The sequence below is a fragment of the Pseudophryne corroboree genome, chromosome 10 (assembly GCF_028390025.1).
Source record: "Pseudophryne corroboree isolate aPseCor3 chromosome 10, aPseCor3.hap2, whole genome shotgun sequence".
Classification (NCBI taxonomy): domain Eukaryota; kingdom Metazoa; phylum Chordata; class Amphibia; order Anura; family Myobatrachidae; genus Pseudophryne; species Pseudophryne corroboree.
In genome coordinates this window covers 209,880,682-209,901,704 of record NC_086453.1, presented here as the reverse complement: position 1 = coordinate 209,901,704, position 21,023 = coordinate 209,880,682, and the positions used below count along the sequence as shown (strand labels likewise).

The 21,023-nt window shown below is 48.2% G+C and overlaps 1 protein-coding gene across 1 annotated transcript in view; it reads left to right on the top strand.

Moving 5' to 3' along the window:
• Nucleotides 1-21,023, top strand: part of CFAP74 (cilia and flagella associated protein 74) — a 741,155-nt gene that overhangs the window by 401,228 nt on the left and 318,904 nt on the right. Inside the window, exons 17-18 of the mRNA XM_063943052.1 lie at nt 1,134-1,307; nt 7,409-7,589. Of these exons, the coding sequence (XP_063799122.1) occupies nt 1,134-1,307; nt 7,409-7,589 (355 nt within the window). The remainder of the gene's footprint in view (nt 1-1,133; nt 1,308-7,408; nt 7,590-21,023) is intronic.

The following is a 21,023-nucleotide window of genomic DNA, read 5'->3' as shown; positions in this document are numbered from 1 at the left end:
CCTCAGTGGTTTTGGGAGCGTGGGCTCTGATTTCAAGTGTTCAGGTATTACATTCAACCTGTGGGTGTGTCTTCTACAGGAAGTGTGTGAAAGCTATTGTATCAGTGAGCTGAGCTGGCCATGTGCTGGGATTGTCTTGTTCAAATGCTAAGCAAGACTACAGTGTAGAGATGTTAATTAGGCTCAGGTTACAGAAGCCAATATTATCAATTCATTCTTTGTATAATAGTAAAATATAATGTATTTCTCTAAAATGGATATATGGAATTACTCTGTAACAGTAAGTATGTACTAGTGTAATGTTATACTCACATCTGTAGTTGTTATACTGTATGCATTGTATCATTGTGTCCATTTTACTAGTGTAAGTATGTACCAGTGTAACGTTATACTCACATCTGTAGTTGTTATACTGTATGCATTGTATCACTGTGGCCATTTTACTAGTGTATGTATGTACCAGTGTAACGTTATACTCACATCTGTAGTTGTTATACTGTATGCATTGTATCCCTGTGGCCATTTTACTAGTGTAAGTATGTACTTAGTGTAACGTTATACTCACATCTGTAGTTGTTATACTGTATGCATTGTATCACTGTGGCCATTTTACTAGTGTAAGTATGTACCAGTGTAACGTTATACTCACATCTGTAGTTGTTATACTGTATGCATTGTATCCCTGTGGCCATTTTACTAGTGTAAGTATGTACTTAGTGTAACGTTATACTCACATCTGTAGTTGTTATACTGTATGCATTGTATCACTGTGGCCACTTTACTAGTGTATGTATGTACTAGTGTAATGTTATACTCACATCTGTAGTTGTTATACTGTATGCATTGTATCCCTGTGGCCATTTTAATAGTGTAAGTATGTACCAGTGTAACGTTATACTCACATCTGTAGTTGTTATACTGTATGCATTGTATCCCTGTGGCCATTTTAATAGTGTGGCTAATTAGTTTCTCATAGTCCAAGAAACAGAATCAGAGTTTTAAATCTACAGCTGCATCTTCACATTTATTTTACACTCTCATTAAAAATACGGGAGAATTTGATGTTACTAATATAACAATATTGAATAATAACGATTACGCTATTTATTGACATTCAAAGCAATTTCTTGCAGCTGGCCCTTGATAAAGAATACATTGACTTTGGCACACATGTTGTTGGGGAGACAGTGACCCAGACAATCACACTGACAAACCGAGGAGCTCTTGGGACGCGATTTTCCATTCGTCCATTAAATCAAGCTAAAGATACTCAGAAGACACCATTGGGGGTCTCCTTGGAGCTAGCTGTAAGTATACCAATCGCCTGCTTAGGAATGTTTAAACCAGTAGTATAAATCAAAACCACACTAAATGAAACTGTATGTATAGCACTGACACATTGGGGCTCAAAACAGTTTAGGTTTAGGGGATTACTGAATAGAAAAATGATACATGGGAAGAGCATTGCTGCTATGGAACACAAGAATAATGCTAATCATAGAGATAGCTCTGTGGGGGCTGGAGCACCTCCAGTATTTGTACTGCCCACAGTCCTCTCTATACATAGCATTTTTGAGTCATATAGGGAATGTAATGTCAGCACTCCCAAACATATGTCAAAATGTAAAGCTCCCATGAGAACGATATGATATGATGTTGATATAATGTGATGCTACTAGTAATTGCAGCTCATTGGCCAAATATCACCACGTGTATGGCCTCTGCTATTTTCTCAAGAATAATCCCATCCCAACTGATCTAAACTTTATTAGGGCATCTAAAAATTCAGTAAGCACGTGACCTCTTTGTGCAAATATCTGCTCAGAGCCTCTGTAATTAATTCAGGGAATATGATAGGCAAGTGAGTGATTACTGGCCAAATCCTTTGAAATACCGTGATTGTTACGCCCCGTACACACTAGGCAATATTTTTAACAATATTGCTCAGAAAGGGCTTCACAATATCGCCTAGTGTGTACACTCATTATCGTTAACGATGCGCGCTCCCGCTCGTTGTTAAACCCATCGCACCCCGCCGTCGCTCACTTCCCTGCTGGCATCGGCAAGTGTGTATGCACTTGCCGATGCCGGCACTTCGCCAAGTCCCCACCGCCTCCAATATCGGCGTCGGCGGGGGCTCGGCTAGTGTATACTGGCCTTTAAGCTGGGTACACACTGTAGAATTTTGGTTATGAAAGATATCTTTCACTTTTTCCTCGGTGCTCTTGAACACAAGACATAGGGGGTAATTCAGACCTGATCGCTTGCTAGTGTTTTTCTGCAGTCCAGCGTTCGCATAGTCGCCACCCTCCGGGGAGTATATTTTAGCTGTGCAAGTGTGCGATTGCATGTGCAGCCAAGCGGTACACAAAGATCTTGTGCAGTTTCTGAGTAGCCCAGGACTTAGTCAGCCGCTGCGATCACTTCAGCCTGTCCGGGACCGGAATTGACATCAGACACCCGCCCTGCAAACGCTTGGATACGCCTGCATTTTTCCAACCACTCCCTGAAAATGGTCAGTTGACACCCACAAACGCCTTCTTCCTGTCAATCTCCTTGTGATTGGCTGGGCAAATGGATTCGTTGTAAAACCCATCGCACAGCAACGATCCGCTTTGCACCCGTGCAACGTGCCTGCGCATTGCGGCGCATACGCATGCGCAGTTCTGACCTGTTCGCAGCACTACAAAAAACGCTAGCGAGCGATCAGGTCTGAATTACCCCCATAATGCACACACTGATTTTGCTAACTATTTTAAAAGATGAACAATATGCACTATTTAGGCTTCTCACCTAATTTACATACTGGGCAGGGATTAAAGGGCAGTGGGCAGGACTTTAAGGTGGAAACCCCCTGTAGTTTAGGCATCCCCCTGTAGTTTAGGCATCCCCCTGTAGTTTAGGCACCCCCCTGTAGTTCAGGAAACCCTCTTTCCCTGTACTTTAGGCACCCCCCACCCTGTAAGGAACCCTCCCTGTAATTTAGTCATCCCCTCTGTAGTTTAGGTATCCCCCCTGTAAGGCAACTCCCCTGTAGTTTAGGCTTTTATTCCTCCCTTCCCCCCTACAAAACCATTCCCACCCCCACCATCCCCCATTCCTTCCTCAACTCAGCATGCAATCAAAATTGAAGTGTTTGGGGAGTGTTCGGGGAGTGGCTGTGATGACGCAAATCGTTCACTATATTGTTCATTCCAATACAGGCTGAACTATAGTGAACTATCTAGCCAAAATAGAGCCGTGTGTTTAAATTAGATAGCACCTAGTAAACGACCCGCAGAAGCGCGCATAGTGAACATTATAGTGCATTATTTCTTTTTCATCCACTAGGGTCACTGGAGTACTCATGGGTATATGGACGGGCGTTAGCAGGACAGGCACTGAATATTTAAATTAGTAACTCCCCTCCCCTCCATACTCCCATAGTACCTCAGTGTTTTTTCGGTGCCTCACAGGATAGAAGCACACACGTGGATTCCTCCACAATTTTGTTCTAATTTACTTTATTTTTAATTTAATTTATTTTAGGTCAAACGAGGAGTAGAAGCGTTACCTTACACTGGCGAGAAGTTGTTTGGTCCTGAATTTGACAAATGGATTTCTGAGGCCACGGGGGGGAAGTCTGTTTTCTTACCATTGCCTCCACAGGTACCTAGACAGAAATACTCTGGACCAGCGTTCAAATCCCTTAGATCTCAGCCCTTTTGAGGCCGTGGTAGAGGAACAACCACACATGGTAAACGTGGTAGAGGACGTGGTTTCAACAAACCACCACCCGTCGTCAGGATGCTAAGACCACCGACAAGCCAGTGGCATGACGGGCTCCCAGCCCATCTTGGATCTTTAGTTGTGGGGGCACGCCTTCAGACGTTCCATTTGGTGTGGTTCCAGACATCCACAGATGGGTGGATCCGCAATTTAGTGTTAAAAGGTTACAAAATAGAGTTCGATTGTCTCCCTCCAGAGCGCTTTTTCAAGACAGGACTGCCTGTGTCATAAGACAAGAAGGCGGTTCTGCAGATCGCGATTCAGTCTCTGCTAGATTCAGCAGTTTTGATTCCGGTCCCAGTTCACCAACAAGGTCAAGGTTATTATTCCAGTCTTTTTGTAGTTCCAAAGCCGGATAGCTCTGTCAGACCAATATTGAACCTAAAGGGGCTCAATCAGTACGTCACTTACTACAGATTCAAGATGGAATCCCTGCGGTCAGTAATTGCTGGTTTAGAGCCACAGGAATTCATGATTGCGCTGGATCTCAAGGATGCGTACTTACACATTCCAATTTGGCCACCGCATCAGAGGTACTTAAGGTTTGCGGTACAGCAAAACCATTATCAATTTCAGGCTCTACCGTTTGGCCTCTCGTCAGCGCCTCGGGTATTCACCAAAGTGATGTCTGTGATGTTAGCTCATCTCAGATCCTTGGGAGTGATAATAGTTCCGTACTTGGACGATCTGCTCATCAAAGCTCCGTCTCAACAGATACTCCTCCAACATGCCTTGCTGACATACAGTGTGCTAGTTCAGCACGGTTGGATTGTCAACATCAAGAAATCACATCTGATTCCGTCTCAACGACTTCAATTCCTAGGAATGATTCTCGATACGGTGAATCAAAGAATTTACCTGCCAGAACAGAAGGTACAGAGTATTCGTCATCTGGTACAGTTAGTGCTCAAGCCATGCACAGTCTTGGTACATTTGTGCATTCGACTGTTAGGAAGAATGGTGGCGGCTTTCGAAGCGCTCCAGTTTGGAAGATTTCACTCACGTCCTTTTCAACTGGATGTGCTCGTACAGTGGTCAGGCTCGCATCTGCAGATTCACCAGATGGTGTGGTTGTCTCCATGGGCCAGAGTATCACTACTCTGGTGGCTCCAAGTACACAATCTCACCACAGGGAAAAGGTTCGGCGTCTGGAATTGGATAATTCTAACGACGGACGCGAGTCTCAGAGGTTGGGGAGCTGTGATCCAAAATTGTCAGCTTCAGGGTCTCTGGGCAGATCACGAAAGTTTGCTGTCTATAAATGTCCTGGAACTCCGGGCAGTTTACAACGCGCTGCGACAAGCAGTGCACATGCTCTGGTCTCAGACTGTCCAGGTGCAGTCAGACAATGCGACGGCAGTCGCGTACATCAACAAACAAGGAGGAACTCGAAGCCGCATGGCCATGCGGGAAGTAGCTCGAATCCTCAATTGGGCCGAGCATCACCAGGTGATATTGTCTGCAGTGTTCATTCCGGGAATGGACAACTGGGAGGCGGATTATCTCAGCCGTCTGGATTTTCATCTAGGAGAATGGGCATTAAATCCAGAAGTGTTTCACATGTTGGTCCAGAGGTGGGGTTACCCACAGGTGGACCTGATGACATCTCGCCAAAATCAAACACCCCAGTATGTGTCCAGAACACAAGATCCAAAGGCAGTGGCAGTGGATACTCTCACAATCGCGTGGCCGTATAGCCTCATGTATCTGTTTCCACCGTTTCCGCTGCTTCCTCTGTTGCTAAAGCGGATCAAACGAGAGTCCACCACAGTCATACTAGTGGCGCCTCATTGGCCACAGAGAGCATGGTTCTCGGATCCTTGGCCGCTCCCGCTACGTCCGGACCTGTTACAACAGGGTGGGTTCCTTTACCCCGATTTAGCGCGGCTGCGTTTGACGGGGTGGCTGTTGAAACCTCCCTCTTAAGAAGAGAGGGTATTCCGGAATCGGTTATACCGACCATGTTACGTGCTAGGAAGCCAGTTACGGCAGCTCATTATCACAGAATTTGGCGTGCCTATATAGGTTGGTGTGAAGCTCGGAAGTTTCCAACATCATCTTTCAGGTTATCCCGTCTTATGCTATTTTTACAGATGGGGTTAGATGGAGGACTACGTTTATCTACACTAAAGGTGCAGGTCTTCCTTGTCAATTTACTTTCAAAGGCGTTTGGCTCTTTTGCCGACTGTACACACCTTCCTGCAAGTTGTCCTCAGAATACAACCTCCATTTATACCACCTACAGCGCCGTGGGACTTGAATCTGGTTTTAGATTTTTTACAGTCTTCATATTTTTAACCCTTACAACAAGTGGATGTTAAGTTTCTCACTTGGAAAATATTTTTCTCCTAGCCTTAGCTTCAGCAAGGCGTGTTTCAGAATTGGGTGCCTTGTCATGCAAGCCAACGTATCTGGTGTTTCATGATAATAGAGCGGAACTTCGGACGAATCCCGCTTTTCTACCAAAGGTAGTATCATCTTTTCCCATCAATCAACCAATCGTAGTTCCTGTGTTATCAGAAGGTTCAGGAACTTCAGCTACTTTGGATGTGGTACGCGCGTTATGTGTTTATGTAGCCCGAACGTCTACAGTACGTAAAACGGATACATTGTTTGTTCTCTATGATGCAGTCAAGATGGGTTGGCCAGCTTCCAAGCAGACATTATCCAGATGGATTAAACTGACCATACGTCAGGCTTACCTTCATGCTAGGCTACAGCCGCCTACATCAGTTTCAGCTCATTCCACACGTTCTGTGGGAGCTTCATGGGCAGCAGGTCGTGGGGCTTCTACGACGCAGCTTTGCCGTGCGGCTAGATGGTCATCAGTGCACACGTTTGTGCGCTTTTACAAGTTTGATATGTTTGCGGCATCAGCATCTAGCTGTGGCCGTCTAGTGTTACAGGTGCCAAACAGCTCTCCCGCCCAAGGGGGAAACTTTGGTACGTCCCAAGAGTACTCCAGTGACCCCTAGTGGATGAAAAAAAATAGGATTTTGGTACTTGCCAGATAAATCCTTTTCTTTGAATCCACAGGGGGCACTGGACGCCCACCCAGAGCAGTTTTACCTGTCTTGTGGTAAGTTCAGTGGATCTTATGGTAACACATTCTCACCGACTCCAGTGCCCCCTGTGGATTCAAAGAAAAGGATTTATCTGGTAAGTACCAAAATCCTATTATTGCTCATTACCCTGAAAATAAGCGCTATAGAGCAAAATATCGCACTGTGTGTACCCAGCTATAGATAGATCGTTATTGAGCTAGTATACATGCTAGTGCTAATTATGCGATGGGGCTGGGAGATTCACACAATATAACCTGTATATCAGTGATTACACGGAAAATGACTGAGAATCGGGAGAGGCTGCTCCAGTAAGATATGTTTTGGGAGATCTTTGTGCCCCTCACAGCCTGGGGTTATTATGCCTATTGTTAAATTCTAAGGTCTGATGTAAGATTTGTATTAGACAAAGCAATGACATGAGGAAAGCAACATGTGTTTAAACTGAAATTAGTGGGCAGATAAAGATATCTAGTATTGAGAGCACATATTTAGTGTATGGAAGGGATTATATGTGACATTTACATTCAGTTGGGACTGGAAGAGTTAAGAAGAACATGTATTTTTATAATTCCCAGGTCTCTCCATCTGCTGTTGACCTCATCTCACAAAATGCAGATACTCCTGTGTCAATAGACTCCCCAGATCAAGGGCATATGGAAAGACCATCTGCAAACCAAATAGAGCCTGCCAGTGAGGAAGTATGTCCCGGGACGGATACAGTCATAAGTGACAGAGTGGAAACCATTACAGCCGCAGGTACATATTAATGAGCTATTGTTTCAACACCCAGAGCCGTGTTCACTACGATATGCCGGCGGTCGGGCTCCCGGCGACCAGCATACCGGCGCCGGGAGCCCAACCTTCGGCTTACCGACAGTGTGGCGAGCGCAAATGAGCCCCTTACGGGCTCGCTGCGCGCGCCACGCTATTTTATTCTCCCTCCAGGGGGGTCGTGGATCCCCACGAGGGAGAATAAGTGTCGGTATGCCGGCTGTCGGGATCCCGGCGCCAGTATACTGTGCGCCGGGATCCCGTCAGTCTGCATACTGAAGACCACCCCCCAGAGCCTAATCCTTAGTTTAGAGCAAAGCAATGAAAGCGGAGCAGTTTGCTGCTTGGCTTGTCCTTACTTAATTGTTACAGTGTGAAAATTTAAGCTCGCAAGAGCAGGGACTTCTTTCCACATGTGCCATTTTCCTTTTCTTACTTACACTATCTTATACCTCATATTCCTTTTGATGGCACCTAACCCCGGGTTTTCTATACCTGTCCTATATTGTCTTGTACTGTATGTGCTGTTTTCTTGTTTGCTCATTTGATTATGTACTGTGTAATGGGCGCTGCGGATCCCTTGCGGCGCAATATAAATAAAGGATAATAATAATAATTTAAAAAAAGCTGTCCGGTATTTGCTATGTGCAAAAGCAGCCAGCATCTACCCTGCATGCAAAAACAGAAATGCATTTTCAATGCAAGGGAGCACTGCAGCATGTTGTTTTTCCAGGCACAAATTGCTCAATTTTTGCTCCTTGTTTCTTAGTTTGCTCATAACACTGAATCAGGCCCCAAATTATTATCTTCAGTGGAATATACATCTAAAGTCTGGGACTAAATTAGACATACTGGCCTGACTCGGATTACTATCTTGGCAGGTTCTCATATTTCTCTTACGTCCTAGGGGATAATGGGAATCCATTTAGTACCATGGGGTATAGACGGGTCCACTAGGAGCCATGGGCACTATAGAAGTTTGACAGTGTGGGCTGGCTCCTCCCTCTATGCTCCTCCTACCAGACTCAGTTTAGAAAATGTCCCCGGAGCAGCCGGTCACGTCTCTGGAAGCTCCTGCAGAGTTTTCTGTTATTTTCAGGCAGGACTGGATGGCACCAGCCTGCCTGCTTCGTGGGACTTAGGGGGAGGTGGGGGGGGCAACCTCTTGAAGGGTTCATGGTCCCGTTCCCCGCTGACAGGATGCTAGTTCCTGAGGGAACTATTCACAAGCCCCACCACGGCGAGCGTACATTCCCGCAGCACGCTCCCACCCCTAACAGAGCCAGAAGAATGAAGAGTGGTGAGTACTAAACCGGCGTCCCGGATAGCGGGTCGCCGGCCATTATGGCGACACACGGCTTCTACACGGGGCGGACTGAATCTCCTAAGTACACTACAGTACAGGCCACCCACTGTTCTCAAGTTAAGTTTGAATTCCTATCCTTTTATTTCTCGGTAGTTTTATATGGAAAAAAATTTTCTTGTATTTTAAAAATAATTTTTTTAAACTGTTTTTACTCTCGTATATATTAAAAACTTACTTTTATAATTTTATAACATCTTTTGGCGTTTTTAAAGCATATAACAACAGTGTTTCTCTGACGTCCTAGTGGATGCTGGGGACTCCGTCAGGACCATGGGGGATAGCGGCTCCGCAGGAGACAGGGCACAAAATTTAAAAGTTTGACCACTAGGTGGTGTGTACTGGCTCCTCCCCCTATGACCCTCCTCCAAGCCTCAGTTAGGTTTTTGTGCCCGTCCGAGCAGGGTGCAATCTAGGTGGCTCTCATAAAGAGCTGCTTAGAGTAAAAGTTTTGATAGTTTTATTATTTTCAGTGAGTCCTGCTGGCAACAGGCTCACTGCAACGAGGGACCTAGGGGAGAAGAAGTGAACTCACCTGCGTGCAGGATGGATTTGCTTCTTAGGCTACTGGACACTAGCTCCAGAGGGACGATCACAGGTACAGCCTGGATGGGTCACCGGAGCCGCGCCGCCGACCCCCTTGCAGATGCCGAAGTAAGAAGAGGTCCAGAAACCGGCAGCTGAAGGCTTTTCAGTCTTCATGAGGTAGCGCACAGCACTGCAGCTGTGCGCCATTGCGCTCAGGCACACTTCACACCGGCGGTCACTGAGGGTGCAGGGCGCTGGGGGGGGCGCCCTGGGCAGCAATGTTAATACCTTTCTGGCTAAAAAGAATACATCACATATAGTCCATGAGGCTATATGGATGTATTTCACCCCTGCCAGGTCTCAGAAAAACCGGGAGAAGAGCCCGCCGGAATAGGGGGCGGGGCCTATCTCCTCAGCACACAGCGCCATTTTCCTACACAGCTCCGCTGCTAGGAAGGCTCCCAGGCTCTCCCCTGCACTGCACTACAGAAACAGGGTAAAAAACAGAGAGGGGGGGCATTTTTTGGCGATATTATATATATTTAAGCAGCTATAAGGAAACAACACTTATATAAGGTTGTTCCTATATAATTATAGCGCTTTGGTGTGTGCTGGCAAACTCTCCCTCTGTCTCCCCAAAGGGCTAGTGGGGTCCTGTCTTCTATCAGAGCATTCCCTGTGTGTCTGCTGTGTGTCGGTACGTGTGTGTCGACATGTATGAGGGCGATGTTGGTGTGGAGGCGGAGCAATTGCCGGTAATGGTGATGTCACCCCCTAGGGAGTCGACACCGGAATGGATGGCTTTGTTTATGGAATTACGTGATAATGTCAGCACGCTGCAAAAGTCGGTTGACGACATGAGACGATCGGCAAACCAGTTAGTACCTGTACAGGCGTCTCAAACACCGTCAGGGGCTGTAAAACGCCCTTTGCCTCAGTCGGTCGACACAGACCCAGACACGGACACCGAATCTAGTGTCGACGGTGAAGAAACGAACGTATTTTCCAGTAGGGCCACACGTTATATGATCACGGCAATGAAGGAGGCTTTGCATATCTCTGATACTGCAAGTACCACAAAAAGGGGTATTATGTGGGGTCTGAAAAAACTACCTGTAGTTTTTCCTGAATCAGAGGAATTGAATGACGTGTGTGATGAAGGGTGGGTTACCCCTGATAAAAAACTGCTAATTTCAAAGAAGTTATTGGCGTTATACCCTTTCCCGCCAGAGGTTAGGGCGCGCTGGGAAACACCCCCTAGGGTGGACAAGGCGCTCACACGTTTATCCAAACAAGTGGCGTTACCGTCTCCTGATACGGCCGCCCTCAAGGATCCAGCTGATAGGAGGCTGGAAAATACTCTAAAAAGTATATACACACATACTGGTGTTATACTGCGACCAGCAATCGCCTCAGCCTGGATGTGCAGTGCTGGGGTGGCTTGGTCGGATTCCCTGACTGAAAATATTGATACCCTGGATAGGGACAGTATTTTATTGACTATAGAGCAATTAAAGGATGCATTCCTTTATATGCGAGATGCACAGAGGGATATCTGCACTCTGGCATCAAGAGTAAGTGCGATGTCCATATCTGCCAGAAGAAGTCTATGGACACGACAGTGGTCAGGCGATGCGGATTCCAAACGGCATATGGAAGTATTGCCGTATAAAGGGGAGGAATTATTTGGGGTCGGTCTATCGGATTTGGTAGCCACGGCAACAGCCGGGAAGTCCACCTTTTTACCTCAAGTCCCCTCCCAGCAGAAAAAGATGCAGTCTTTTCAGACGCAGTCCTTTCGTTCCTATAAGAACAAGCAAGCAAAAGGACATTCATATTTGCCCCGAGGCAAAGGAAAGGGTAAGAGACTGCAGCAAGCAGCCCCTTCCCAGGAGCAGAAGTCCTCCCCGGCTTCTGCAAAGGCCTCAGCATGACGCTGGGACCTTACAAGCGGACTCAGGGGCGGTGGGGGGTCGCCTCAAGAATTTCAGCGCACAGTGGGCTCACTCGCAGGTGGACCCCTGGATCATGCAGGTAGTATCTCAGGGTTACAGGTTGGAATTCGAGAGGTCTCCCCCTCGCCGGTTCCTAAAATCTGCTTTGCCAACGTCTCCCTCAGACAGGGCGACGGTATTGGAAGCCATTCACAAGCTGTATTCTCAGCAGGTGATAATCAAGGTACCCCTTCTACAACAGGGAAAGGGGTATTACTCCACGCTATTTGTGGTACCAAAGCCGGACGGCTCGGTAAGACCTATTCTAAATCTGAAATCTCTGAACCTGTACATACAAAAATTCAAGTTCAAGCCAAGGGTACCTCAGGTTCGTGGTACAAAACTGTCATTATCAGTTTCAGACGCTGCCGTTTGGATTGTCCACGGCACCCAGGGTCTTTACCAAGGTAATGGCCGAAATGATGATCCTTCTTCAAAGAGAAGGCGTATTAATTATCCCTTACTTGGACGATCTCCTGATAAGGGCAAGATCCAGAGAACAGCTGGAGGTCGGAGTAGCACTAACTCAAATAGTGCTCCAACAGCACGGGTGGATTCTGAATTTTCCAAAATCCCAACTGATCCCGACGACACGTCTGCTGTTCCTAGGGATGATTCTGGACACTGTTCAGAAAAAGGTATTTCTTCCGGAGGAGAAAGCCAGGGAGTTATCCGAACTCGTCAGGAACCTCCTAAAACCAGGGACAGTGTCTGTGCATCAATGCACAAGAGTCCTGGGAAAAATGGTGGCTTCTTACGAAGCGATTCCATTCGGCAGATTCCATGCACGAATTTTTCAGTGGGATCTGCTAGACAAATGGTCCGGATCGCATCTGCAGATGCATCAGCGGATAAAATTGTCGACAAGGACAAGGGTCTCTCTGCTATGTGGTTGCAGAGTGCTCATCTGTTAGAGGGCCGCAGATTCGGCATACAGAACTGGGTCCTAGTGACCACGGATGCCAGCCTGAGAGGCTGGGGAGCGGTCACACAAGGAAGAAACTTCCAGGGCGTGTGGTCAAGCCTGGAAACGTCTCTTCACATAAATATACTGGAACTAAGAGCAATCTACAATGCTCTAAGCCTGGCAAAACCTCAGCTTCAGGGTCAGCCGGTGTTGATCCAGTCGGACAACATCACGGCAGTCGCCCACGTAAACAGACAGGGCGGCACAAGAAGCAGGAGGGCAATGGCAGAAGCTGCAAGGATTCTTCGCTGGGCGGAAAATCATGTGATAGCACTGTCAGCAGTGTTCATCCCGGGAGTGGACAACTGGGAAGCAGACTTCCTCAGCAGACACGATCTTCACCCGGGAGAGTGGGGACTTCATCCAGAAGTCTTCCACATGATTGTAATCCATTGGGAAAGACCAATGGTGGACATGATGGCGTCCCGCCTCAACAAAAAAAAAAAAAAAAACTGGACAGGTATTGCGCCAGGTCAAGAGACCCTCAGGCAATAGCTGTGGACGCTCTGGTAACACCATGGGTGTACCAGTCAGCGTATGTGTTCCCTCCTCTGCCTCTCATACCCAAGGTACTGAGAATTATACGGCAAAGGGGAGTAAGAACGATACTAGTGGCTCCGGACTGGCCAAGAAGGACTTGGTACCCGGAACTTCAGGAGATGCTCACGGAAGATCCGTGGCCTCTACCTCTAAGAAGGGATCTGCTTCAGCAGGGACCGTGTCTATTCCAAGACTTACCGCGGCTGCGTTTGACGGCATGGCGGTTGAACGCCGGATCCTAAGGGAAAAAGGCATTCCGGAAGAGGTCATCCCTACCCTGGTCAAAGCCAGGAAGGAGGTGACTGCACAACATTATCACCGCATTTGGAGAAAATATGTTGCATGGTGTGAGGCCAGGAAGGCCCCGACAGAGGAATTTCAACTGGGTCGATTCCTACATTTCCTGCAAATAGGATTATCTATGGGCCTCAAATTAGGGTCCATTAAGGTTCAAATTTCGGCCCTGTCGATTTTCTTCCAGAAAGAATTGGCTTCAGTTCCTGAAGTCCAGACTTTTGTAAAAGGAGTACTACATATACAGCCCCCGGTTGTGCCCCCAGTGGCACCGTGGGATCTCAATGTAGTTTTGGATTTTCTCAAATCCCATTGGTTTGAGCCACTCAAATCGGTAGATTTGAAATATCTTACATGGAAAGTAACCATGCTACTGGCCCTGGCTTCAGCCAGGAGAGTGTCGGAATTGGCGGCTTTATCGTATAAAAGCCCATATCTGATTTCTCTAACGTCCTAGTGGATGCTGGGGACTCCGTCAGGACCATGGGGATTAGCGGCTCCGCAGGAGACAGGGCACAAAAATAAAGCTTTAGGATCAGGTGGTGTGCACTGGCTCCTCCCCCTATGACCCTCCTCCAAGCCTCAGTTAGGTTTTTGTGCCCGTCCGAGCAGGGTGCAATCTAGGTGGCTCTCCTAAAGAGCTGCTTAGAAAAAGTTTTTAGGTTTTTTATTTTCAGTGAGTCCTGCTGGCAACAGGCTCACTGCAACGAGGGACTTAGGGGAGAAGAAGTGAACTCACCTGCGTGCAGGATGGATTGGCTTCTTAGGCTACTGGACACCATTAGCTCCAGAGGGATCGAACACAGGCCCAGCCATGGAGTCCGGTCCCGGAGCCGCGCCGCCGACCCCCTTACAGATGCCGAAAAGCGAAGAGGTCCAGAAACCGGCGGCAGAAGACTTTTCAGTCTTCATGAGGTAGCGCACAGCACTGCAGCTGTGCGCCATTGTTGTCACACACTTCACACCAGCGGTCATGGAGGGTGCAGGGCGCTGCAGGGGGCGCCCTGGGCAGCAATGAGAATACCTTGTTCTGGCTAAAAAATACATCACATATAGCCCCTGGGGCTATATGGATGTATTTAACCCCTGCCAGGTCTCAGAAAAACGGGAGAAGAAGCCCGCCGAAAAGGGGGCGGAGCCTATTCTCCTCAGCACACAGCGCCTTTTTCCCTCACAGAAATGCTGGTGGGAAGGCTCCCAGGCTCTCCCCTGCACTGCACTACAGAAACAGGGTTAAAACAGAGAGGGGGGGCACTTATTTGGCGATATGATTATATATATTAAGATGCTATAAGGGAAAAACACTTATATAAAGGTTGTCCCTGTATAATTATAGCGTTTTGGTGTGTGCTGGCAAACTCTCCCTCTGTCTCCCCAAAGGGCTAGTGGGGTCCTGTCCTCTATCAGAGCATTCCCTGTGTGTGTGCTGTGTGTCGGTACGTGTGTGTCGACATGTATGAGGACGATGTTGGTGAGGAGGCGGAGCAATTGCCTGTAATGGTGATGTCACTCTCTAGGGAGTCGACACCGGAATGGATGGCTTATTTAGGGAATTACGTGATAATGTCAACACGCTGCAAGGTCGGTTGACGACATGAGACGGCCGGCAAACCAATTAGTACCTGTCCAGGCGTCTCAAACACCGTCAGGGGCTTTAAAACGCCCATTTACCTCAGTCGGTCGACACAGACACGGACACTGACTCCAGTGTCGACGGTGAAGAAACAAACGTATTTTCCATTTGGGCCACACGTTACATGTTAAGGGCAATGAAGGAGGTGTTACATATTTCTGATACTACAAGTACCACAAAAGAGGGTATTATGTGGGGTGTGAAAAAACTACCTGTAGTTTTTCCTGAATCAGATAAATTAAATGAAGTGTGTGATGATGCGTGGGTTTTCCCCGATAGAAAATTATTGGCGTTATACCCTTTCCCGCCAGAAGTTAGGGCGCGTTGGGAAACACCCCTTAGGGTGGATAAGGCGCTCACACGCTTATCAAAACAAGTGGCGTTACCGTCTCCAGATACGGCCGCCCTCAAGGAGCCAGCTGATAGGAGGCTGGAAAATATCCTAAAAAGTATATACACACATACTGGTGTTATACTGCGACCAGCGATCGCCTCAGCCTGGATGTGCAGCGCTGGGGTGGCTTGGTCGGATTCCCTGACTGAAAATATTGATACCCTTGACAGGGACAGTATTTTATTGACTATAGAGCATTTAAAGGATGCATTTCTATATATGCGAGATGCACAGAGGGATATTTGCACTCTGGCATCAAGAGTAAGTGCGATGTCCATATCTGCCAGAAGATGTTTATGGACACGACAGTGGTCAGGTGATGCAGATTCCAAACGGCACATGGAAGTATTGCCGTATAAAGGGGAGGAGTTATTTGGGGTCGGTCCATCGGACCTGGTGGCCGCGGCAACACCTGGAAAATCCACCTTTTTTACCCCAAGTCACATCTCAGCAGAAAAAGACACCGTCTTTTCAGCCTCAGTCCTTTCGTCCCCATAAGGGCAAGCAGGCAAAAGGCCAGTCATATCTGCCCAGGGATAGAGGAAAGGGAAGAAGACTGCAGCAGGCAGCCCATTCCCAGGAACAGAAGCCCTCCACCGCTTTTGCCAAGTCCTCAGCATGACGCTGGGGCCGTACAAACAGCTGCGGTGGGGGGTCGTCTCAAGAGTTTCAGTGCGCAGTGGGCTCACTCGCAAGTGGACCCCTGGATCCTACAAGTAGGATCCCAGGGGTACAGATTGGAAGTTCGAGACATCTCCCCCTCGCAGGTTCCTGAAGTCTGTTTTACCAACGTCTCCCTCCGACAGGGAGGCAGTATTGGAAACAATTCACAAGCTGTATTCCCAGCAGGTGATAATCAAAGTACCCCTCCTACAACAAGGAAAGGGGTACTATTCCACACTATATTGTGGTACTGAAGCCAGACGGCTCGGTGAGACCTATTCTAAATCTGAAATATTTGAACGCTTACATACAAAGGTTCAAATCAAGATGGAGTCACTCAGAGCAGTGATAGCGAACCAGGAAGGGGACTATATGGTGTCCCTGGACATCAAGGATGCTTACCTCCATGTCCCAATTTGCCCTTCTCACCAAGGGTACCTCAGGTTCGTGGTACAAAACTGTCACTATCAGTTTCAGACGCTGCCGTTTGGATTGTCCACGGCACCCCGGGTCTTTACCTAGGTAATGGCCGAAATGATGATTCTTCTTCAAAGAAAAGGCGTCTTAATTATCCCTTACTTGGACGATCTCCTGATAAGGGCAAGGTCCAGAGAACAGTTGGAGGTCGGAGTAGCACTATCTCAAGTAGTTCTACGACAGCACGGGTGGATTCTAAATATTCCAAAATCGCAGCTGTCTCCGACGACACGTCTGCTGTTCCTAGGGATGATTCTGGACACAGTCCAGAAAAAGGTGTTTCTCCCGGAGGAGAAAGCCAGGGAGTTATCCGAGCTAGTCAGGAACCTCCTAAAACCAGGAAAAGTGTCAGTGCATCATTGCACAAGGGTCCTGGGAAAAATGGTGGCTTCTTACGAAGCGATTCCATTCGGCAGATTTCACGCAAGAACTTTTCAGTGGGATCTGCTGGAAAAATGGTCCGGATCGCATCTTCAGATGCATCAGCGGATAACCCTGTCTCCAAGGACAAGGGTGTCTCTTCTGTGGTGGCTGCAGAGTGCTCATCTACTAAAGGGCGACAGATTCGGCATTCAGGACTGGGTCCTGGTGACGACGGATGCCAGCCTGAACGGCTGGGGAGCAGTCACACAAGGAAAAAATTTCCAGGGAGTGTGATCAAGTCTGGAGACTTCTCTCCACATAAATATACTGGAGCTAAGAGCAATTTACAATGCTCTAAGCTTAGCAAGACCTCTGCTTCAAGGTCAGCCGGTATTGATCCAGTGGGACAACATCACGGCAGTCGCCCACGTAAACAGACTGGGCGGCACAAGAAGCAGGAGGGCAATGGCAGAAACTGCAAGGATTCTTCGCTGGGCGGAAAATCATGTGTTAGCACTGTCAGCAGTGTTCATTCCGGGAGTGGACAACTGGGAAGCAGACTTCCTCAGCACGACCTCCCCCCGGGAGAGTGGGGACTTCATCGGGAAGTCTTCCAGATGATTGTGAACCGTTGGGAAAGACCAAAGGTGGACATGATGGCGTCCCGCCTGAACAAAAAACTGGACAGGTATTGCGCCAGGTCAAGAGACCCTCAGGCAATAGCTGTGGACGTTCTGGTAACACCGTGGGTGTACCAGTCGGTGTATGTGTTCCCTCCTCTGCTTCTCATACCTAAGGTACTGAGAATTATAAGACGTAGAGGAGTAAGAACTATACTCGTGGCTCCGGATTGGCCAAGAAGGACTTGGTACCCGGAACTTCAAGAGATGCTCACAGAGGACTCATGGCCTCTGCCGCTAAGAAGGGACCTGCTTCAGCAAGTACCATGTCTGTTCCAAGACTTACCGCGGCTGCGTTTGACGGCATGGCGGTTGAACGCCGGATCCTAAGGGAAAAAGGCATTCCGGAAGAGGTCATTCCTACCCTGGTCAAAGCCAGGAAGGAGGTGACCGCACAACATTATCACCACATGTGGCAAAAATATGTTGCGTGGTGTGAGGCCAGGAAGGCCCCACGAAGAAATTTCAACTCGGTCGATTCCTGCATTTCCTGCAAACAGGAGTGTCTATGGGCCTCAAATTGGGGTCCATTAAGGTTCAAATTTCGGCCCTGTCGATTTTCTTCCAGAAAGAATTGGCTTCAGTTCCTGAAGTCCAGAAGTTTGTCAAGGGAGTACTGCATATACAACCCCCTTTTGTGCCTCCAGTGGCACTGTGGGATCTCAACGTAGTTCTGGGATTCCTCAAATCACATTGGTTTAAACCGCTCAAATCTGTGGATTTGAAATATTTCACATGGAAAGTGACCATGATGTTGGCCCTGGCCTCGGCCAGGCGAGTGTCAGAATTGGCGGCTTTGTCTCACAAAAGCCCATATCTGATTGTCCATTCGGACAGGGCAGAGCTGCGGACTCGTCCCCAGTTTCTCCATAAGGTGGTGTCAGCGTTTCACCTGAACCAGCTTATTGTGGTACCTGCGGCTACTAGGGACTTGGAGGACTCCAAGTTGCTAGATGTTGTCAGGGCCCTGAAAATATAGGTTTCCAGGACGGCTGGAGTCAGGAAAACTGACTTGCTGTTATCCTGTATGCACCCAACAAACTGGGTGCTCTTGCTTCTAAGCAGACGATTGCTAGTTGGATGTGTAGTACAATTCAGCTTGCACATTCTGTGGCAGGCCTGCCACAGCCAAAATATGTAAATGCCCATTCCACAAGGAAGGTGGGCTCATCTTGGGCGGCTGCCCGAGGGGTCTTGGATTTACAACTTTGCCGAGCTGCTACTTGGTCAGGGGCACACCCTGGCTGAGGAGGACCTGGAGTTCTCTCACTCGGTGCTGCAGAGTCATCCGCACTCTCCCGCCCGTTTGGGAGCTTTGGTATAATCCCCATGGTCCTGACGGAGTCCCCAGCATCCACTAGGACTTTAGAGAAAATAAGATTTTACTTACCGATAAATCTATTTCTCGTAGTCCGTAGTGGATGCTGGGCGCCCATCCCAAGTGCGGATTGTCTGCAATACTTGTACATAGTTATTGTTACAAAGAAATCGGGTTGTTATTGTTGTGAGCCGTCTGTTCAGAGGCTCCTACGTTGTCATACTGTTAACTGGGTTCAGATCACAAGTTGTACGGTGTGATTGGTGTGGCTGGTATGAGTCTTACCCGGGATTCAAAATCCTTCCTTATTGTGTACGCTCGTCCGGGCACAGTATCCTAACTGAGGCTTGGAGGAGGGTCATAGGGGGAGGAGCCAGTGCACACCACCTGATCCTAAAGCTTTATTTTTGTGCCCTGTCTCCTGCGGAGCCGCTAATCCCCATGGTCCTGACGGAGTCCCCAGCATCCACTACGGACTACGAGAAATAGATTTATCGGTAAGTAAAATCTTATTTTTCCATTCGGACAGGGCAGAATTGAGGACGCGTCCTCATTTTCTGCCTAAGGTGGTATCAGCGTTTCACCTGAACCAGCCGATTGTGGTGCCTGCGGCTACTAGCGATTTGGAGGATTCCAAGTTGCTGGACGTTGTCAGAGCATTGAAAATATATATTTCAAGGACGGCTGGAGTCAGAAAATCTGACTCGCTGTTTATACTGTATGCACCCAACAAGCTGGGTGCTCCTGCTTCTAAGCAGACGATTGCTCGTTGGATTTGTAGCACAATTCAACTGGCACTTTCTGTGGCAGGCCTGCCACAGCCTAAATCTGTCAATGCCCACTCCACAAGGAAGGTGGGCTCATCTTGGGCGGCTGCCCGAGGGGTCTCGGCATTACAACTCTGCCGAGCAGCTACGTGGTCAGGGGAGAACACGTTTGTAAAATTCTACAAATTTGATACCCTGGCTAAGGAGGACCTGGAGTTCTCTCATTCGTTGCTGCAGAGTCATCCGCACTCTCCCGCCCGTTTGGGAGCTTTGGTATAATCCCCATGGTCCTGACGGAGTCCCCAGCATCCACTAGGACGTCAGAGAAAATAAGAATTTACTCACCGGTAATTCTATTTCTCGTAGTCCGTAGTGGATGCTGGGCGCCCATCCCAAGTGCGGATTGTCTGCAATACTTGTACATAGTTATTGTTACAAAAAAATCGGGTTGTTTATTGTTGTGAGCCATCTTTTCAGAGGCTCCTACGTTATCATACTGTTAACTGGGTTCAGATCACAGGTTGTACGGTGTGATTGGTGTGGCTGGTATGAGTCTTACCCGGGATTCAAAATCCTTCCTTATTGTGTACGCTCGTCCGGGCACAGTATCCTAACTGAGGCTTGGAGGAGGGTCATAGGGGGAGGAGCCAGTACACACCACCTAGTGGTCAAACTTTTAAATTTTGTGCCCTGTCTCCTGCGGAGCCGCTATCCCCCATGGTCCTGACGGAGTCCCCAGCATCCACTACGGACTACGAGAAATAGAATTACCGGTGAGTAAATTCTTATTTTTTAGCCACACTTGTCGCCGGTACCCCTATCCCCCCATTTCTTATATATATATATATATATATAAAATTGTGTACAGTAGCTGCACTAGGGTTGTCAGGGCCTCTCCAGATCTGTGGTGACACTAAAAGTCTCACCACATCCAGCTGACAAGTTGTGCTGGGACTTGTAGTCCCACCACATCTGGACAAGCACAGTCAGCATTCTAGTTACCCTTAAGACCCCCAGACTGTTACCTCTTCTTGCAGAAGTCTAGGGCCAGAGCACCATGTTCCAGGCTGTCAGTCACAGTGTGGCCTGGATCAGCTACTATATGCCGAAGTCTCCCTCTTTGCCGTGGCCACGTATCACATGGTGAAGATCAGCCTGCGCGGGCCGCTGGGAAGGGAAGTAGAGGATGAAGGTGCGAAGCACCGTTGTCCCTCCCTAAATCCTCCTGATCCGCTTTGGTGGTGCTTGCATTGTGGAGGGGAGGGGGGTACCTGTGGGATTGGCGCAGACAGAGTGCCATGAACGCAGCAACAGTGGTAGCCGGGGAGCGTTCTCTCTGCCTTCTTCCTGTGTGCCTCCAGCAGCCAGCCATATATATGCTGCGGGCGGCCCTGGAACACCAAAACTGAACCGGCCTGGGGGGGCAGTTGGCACTCTG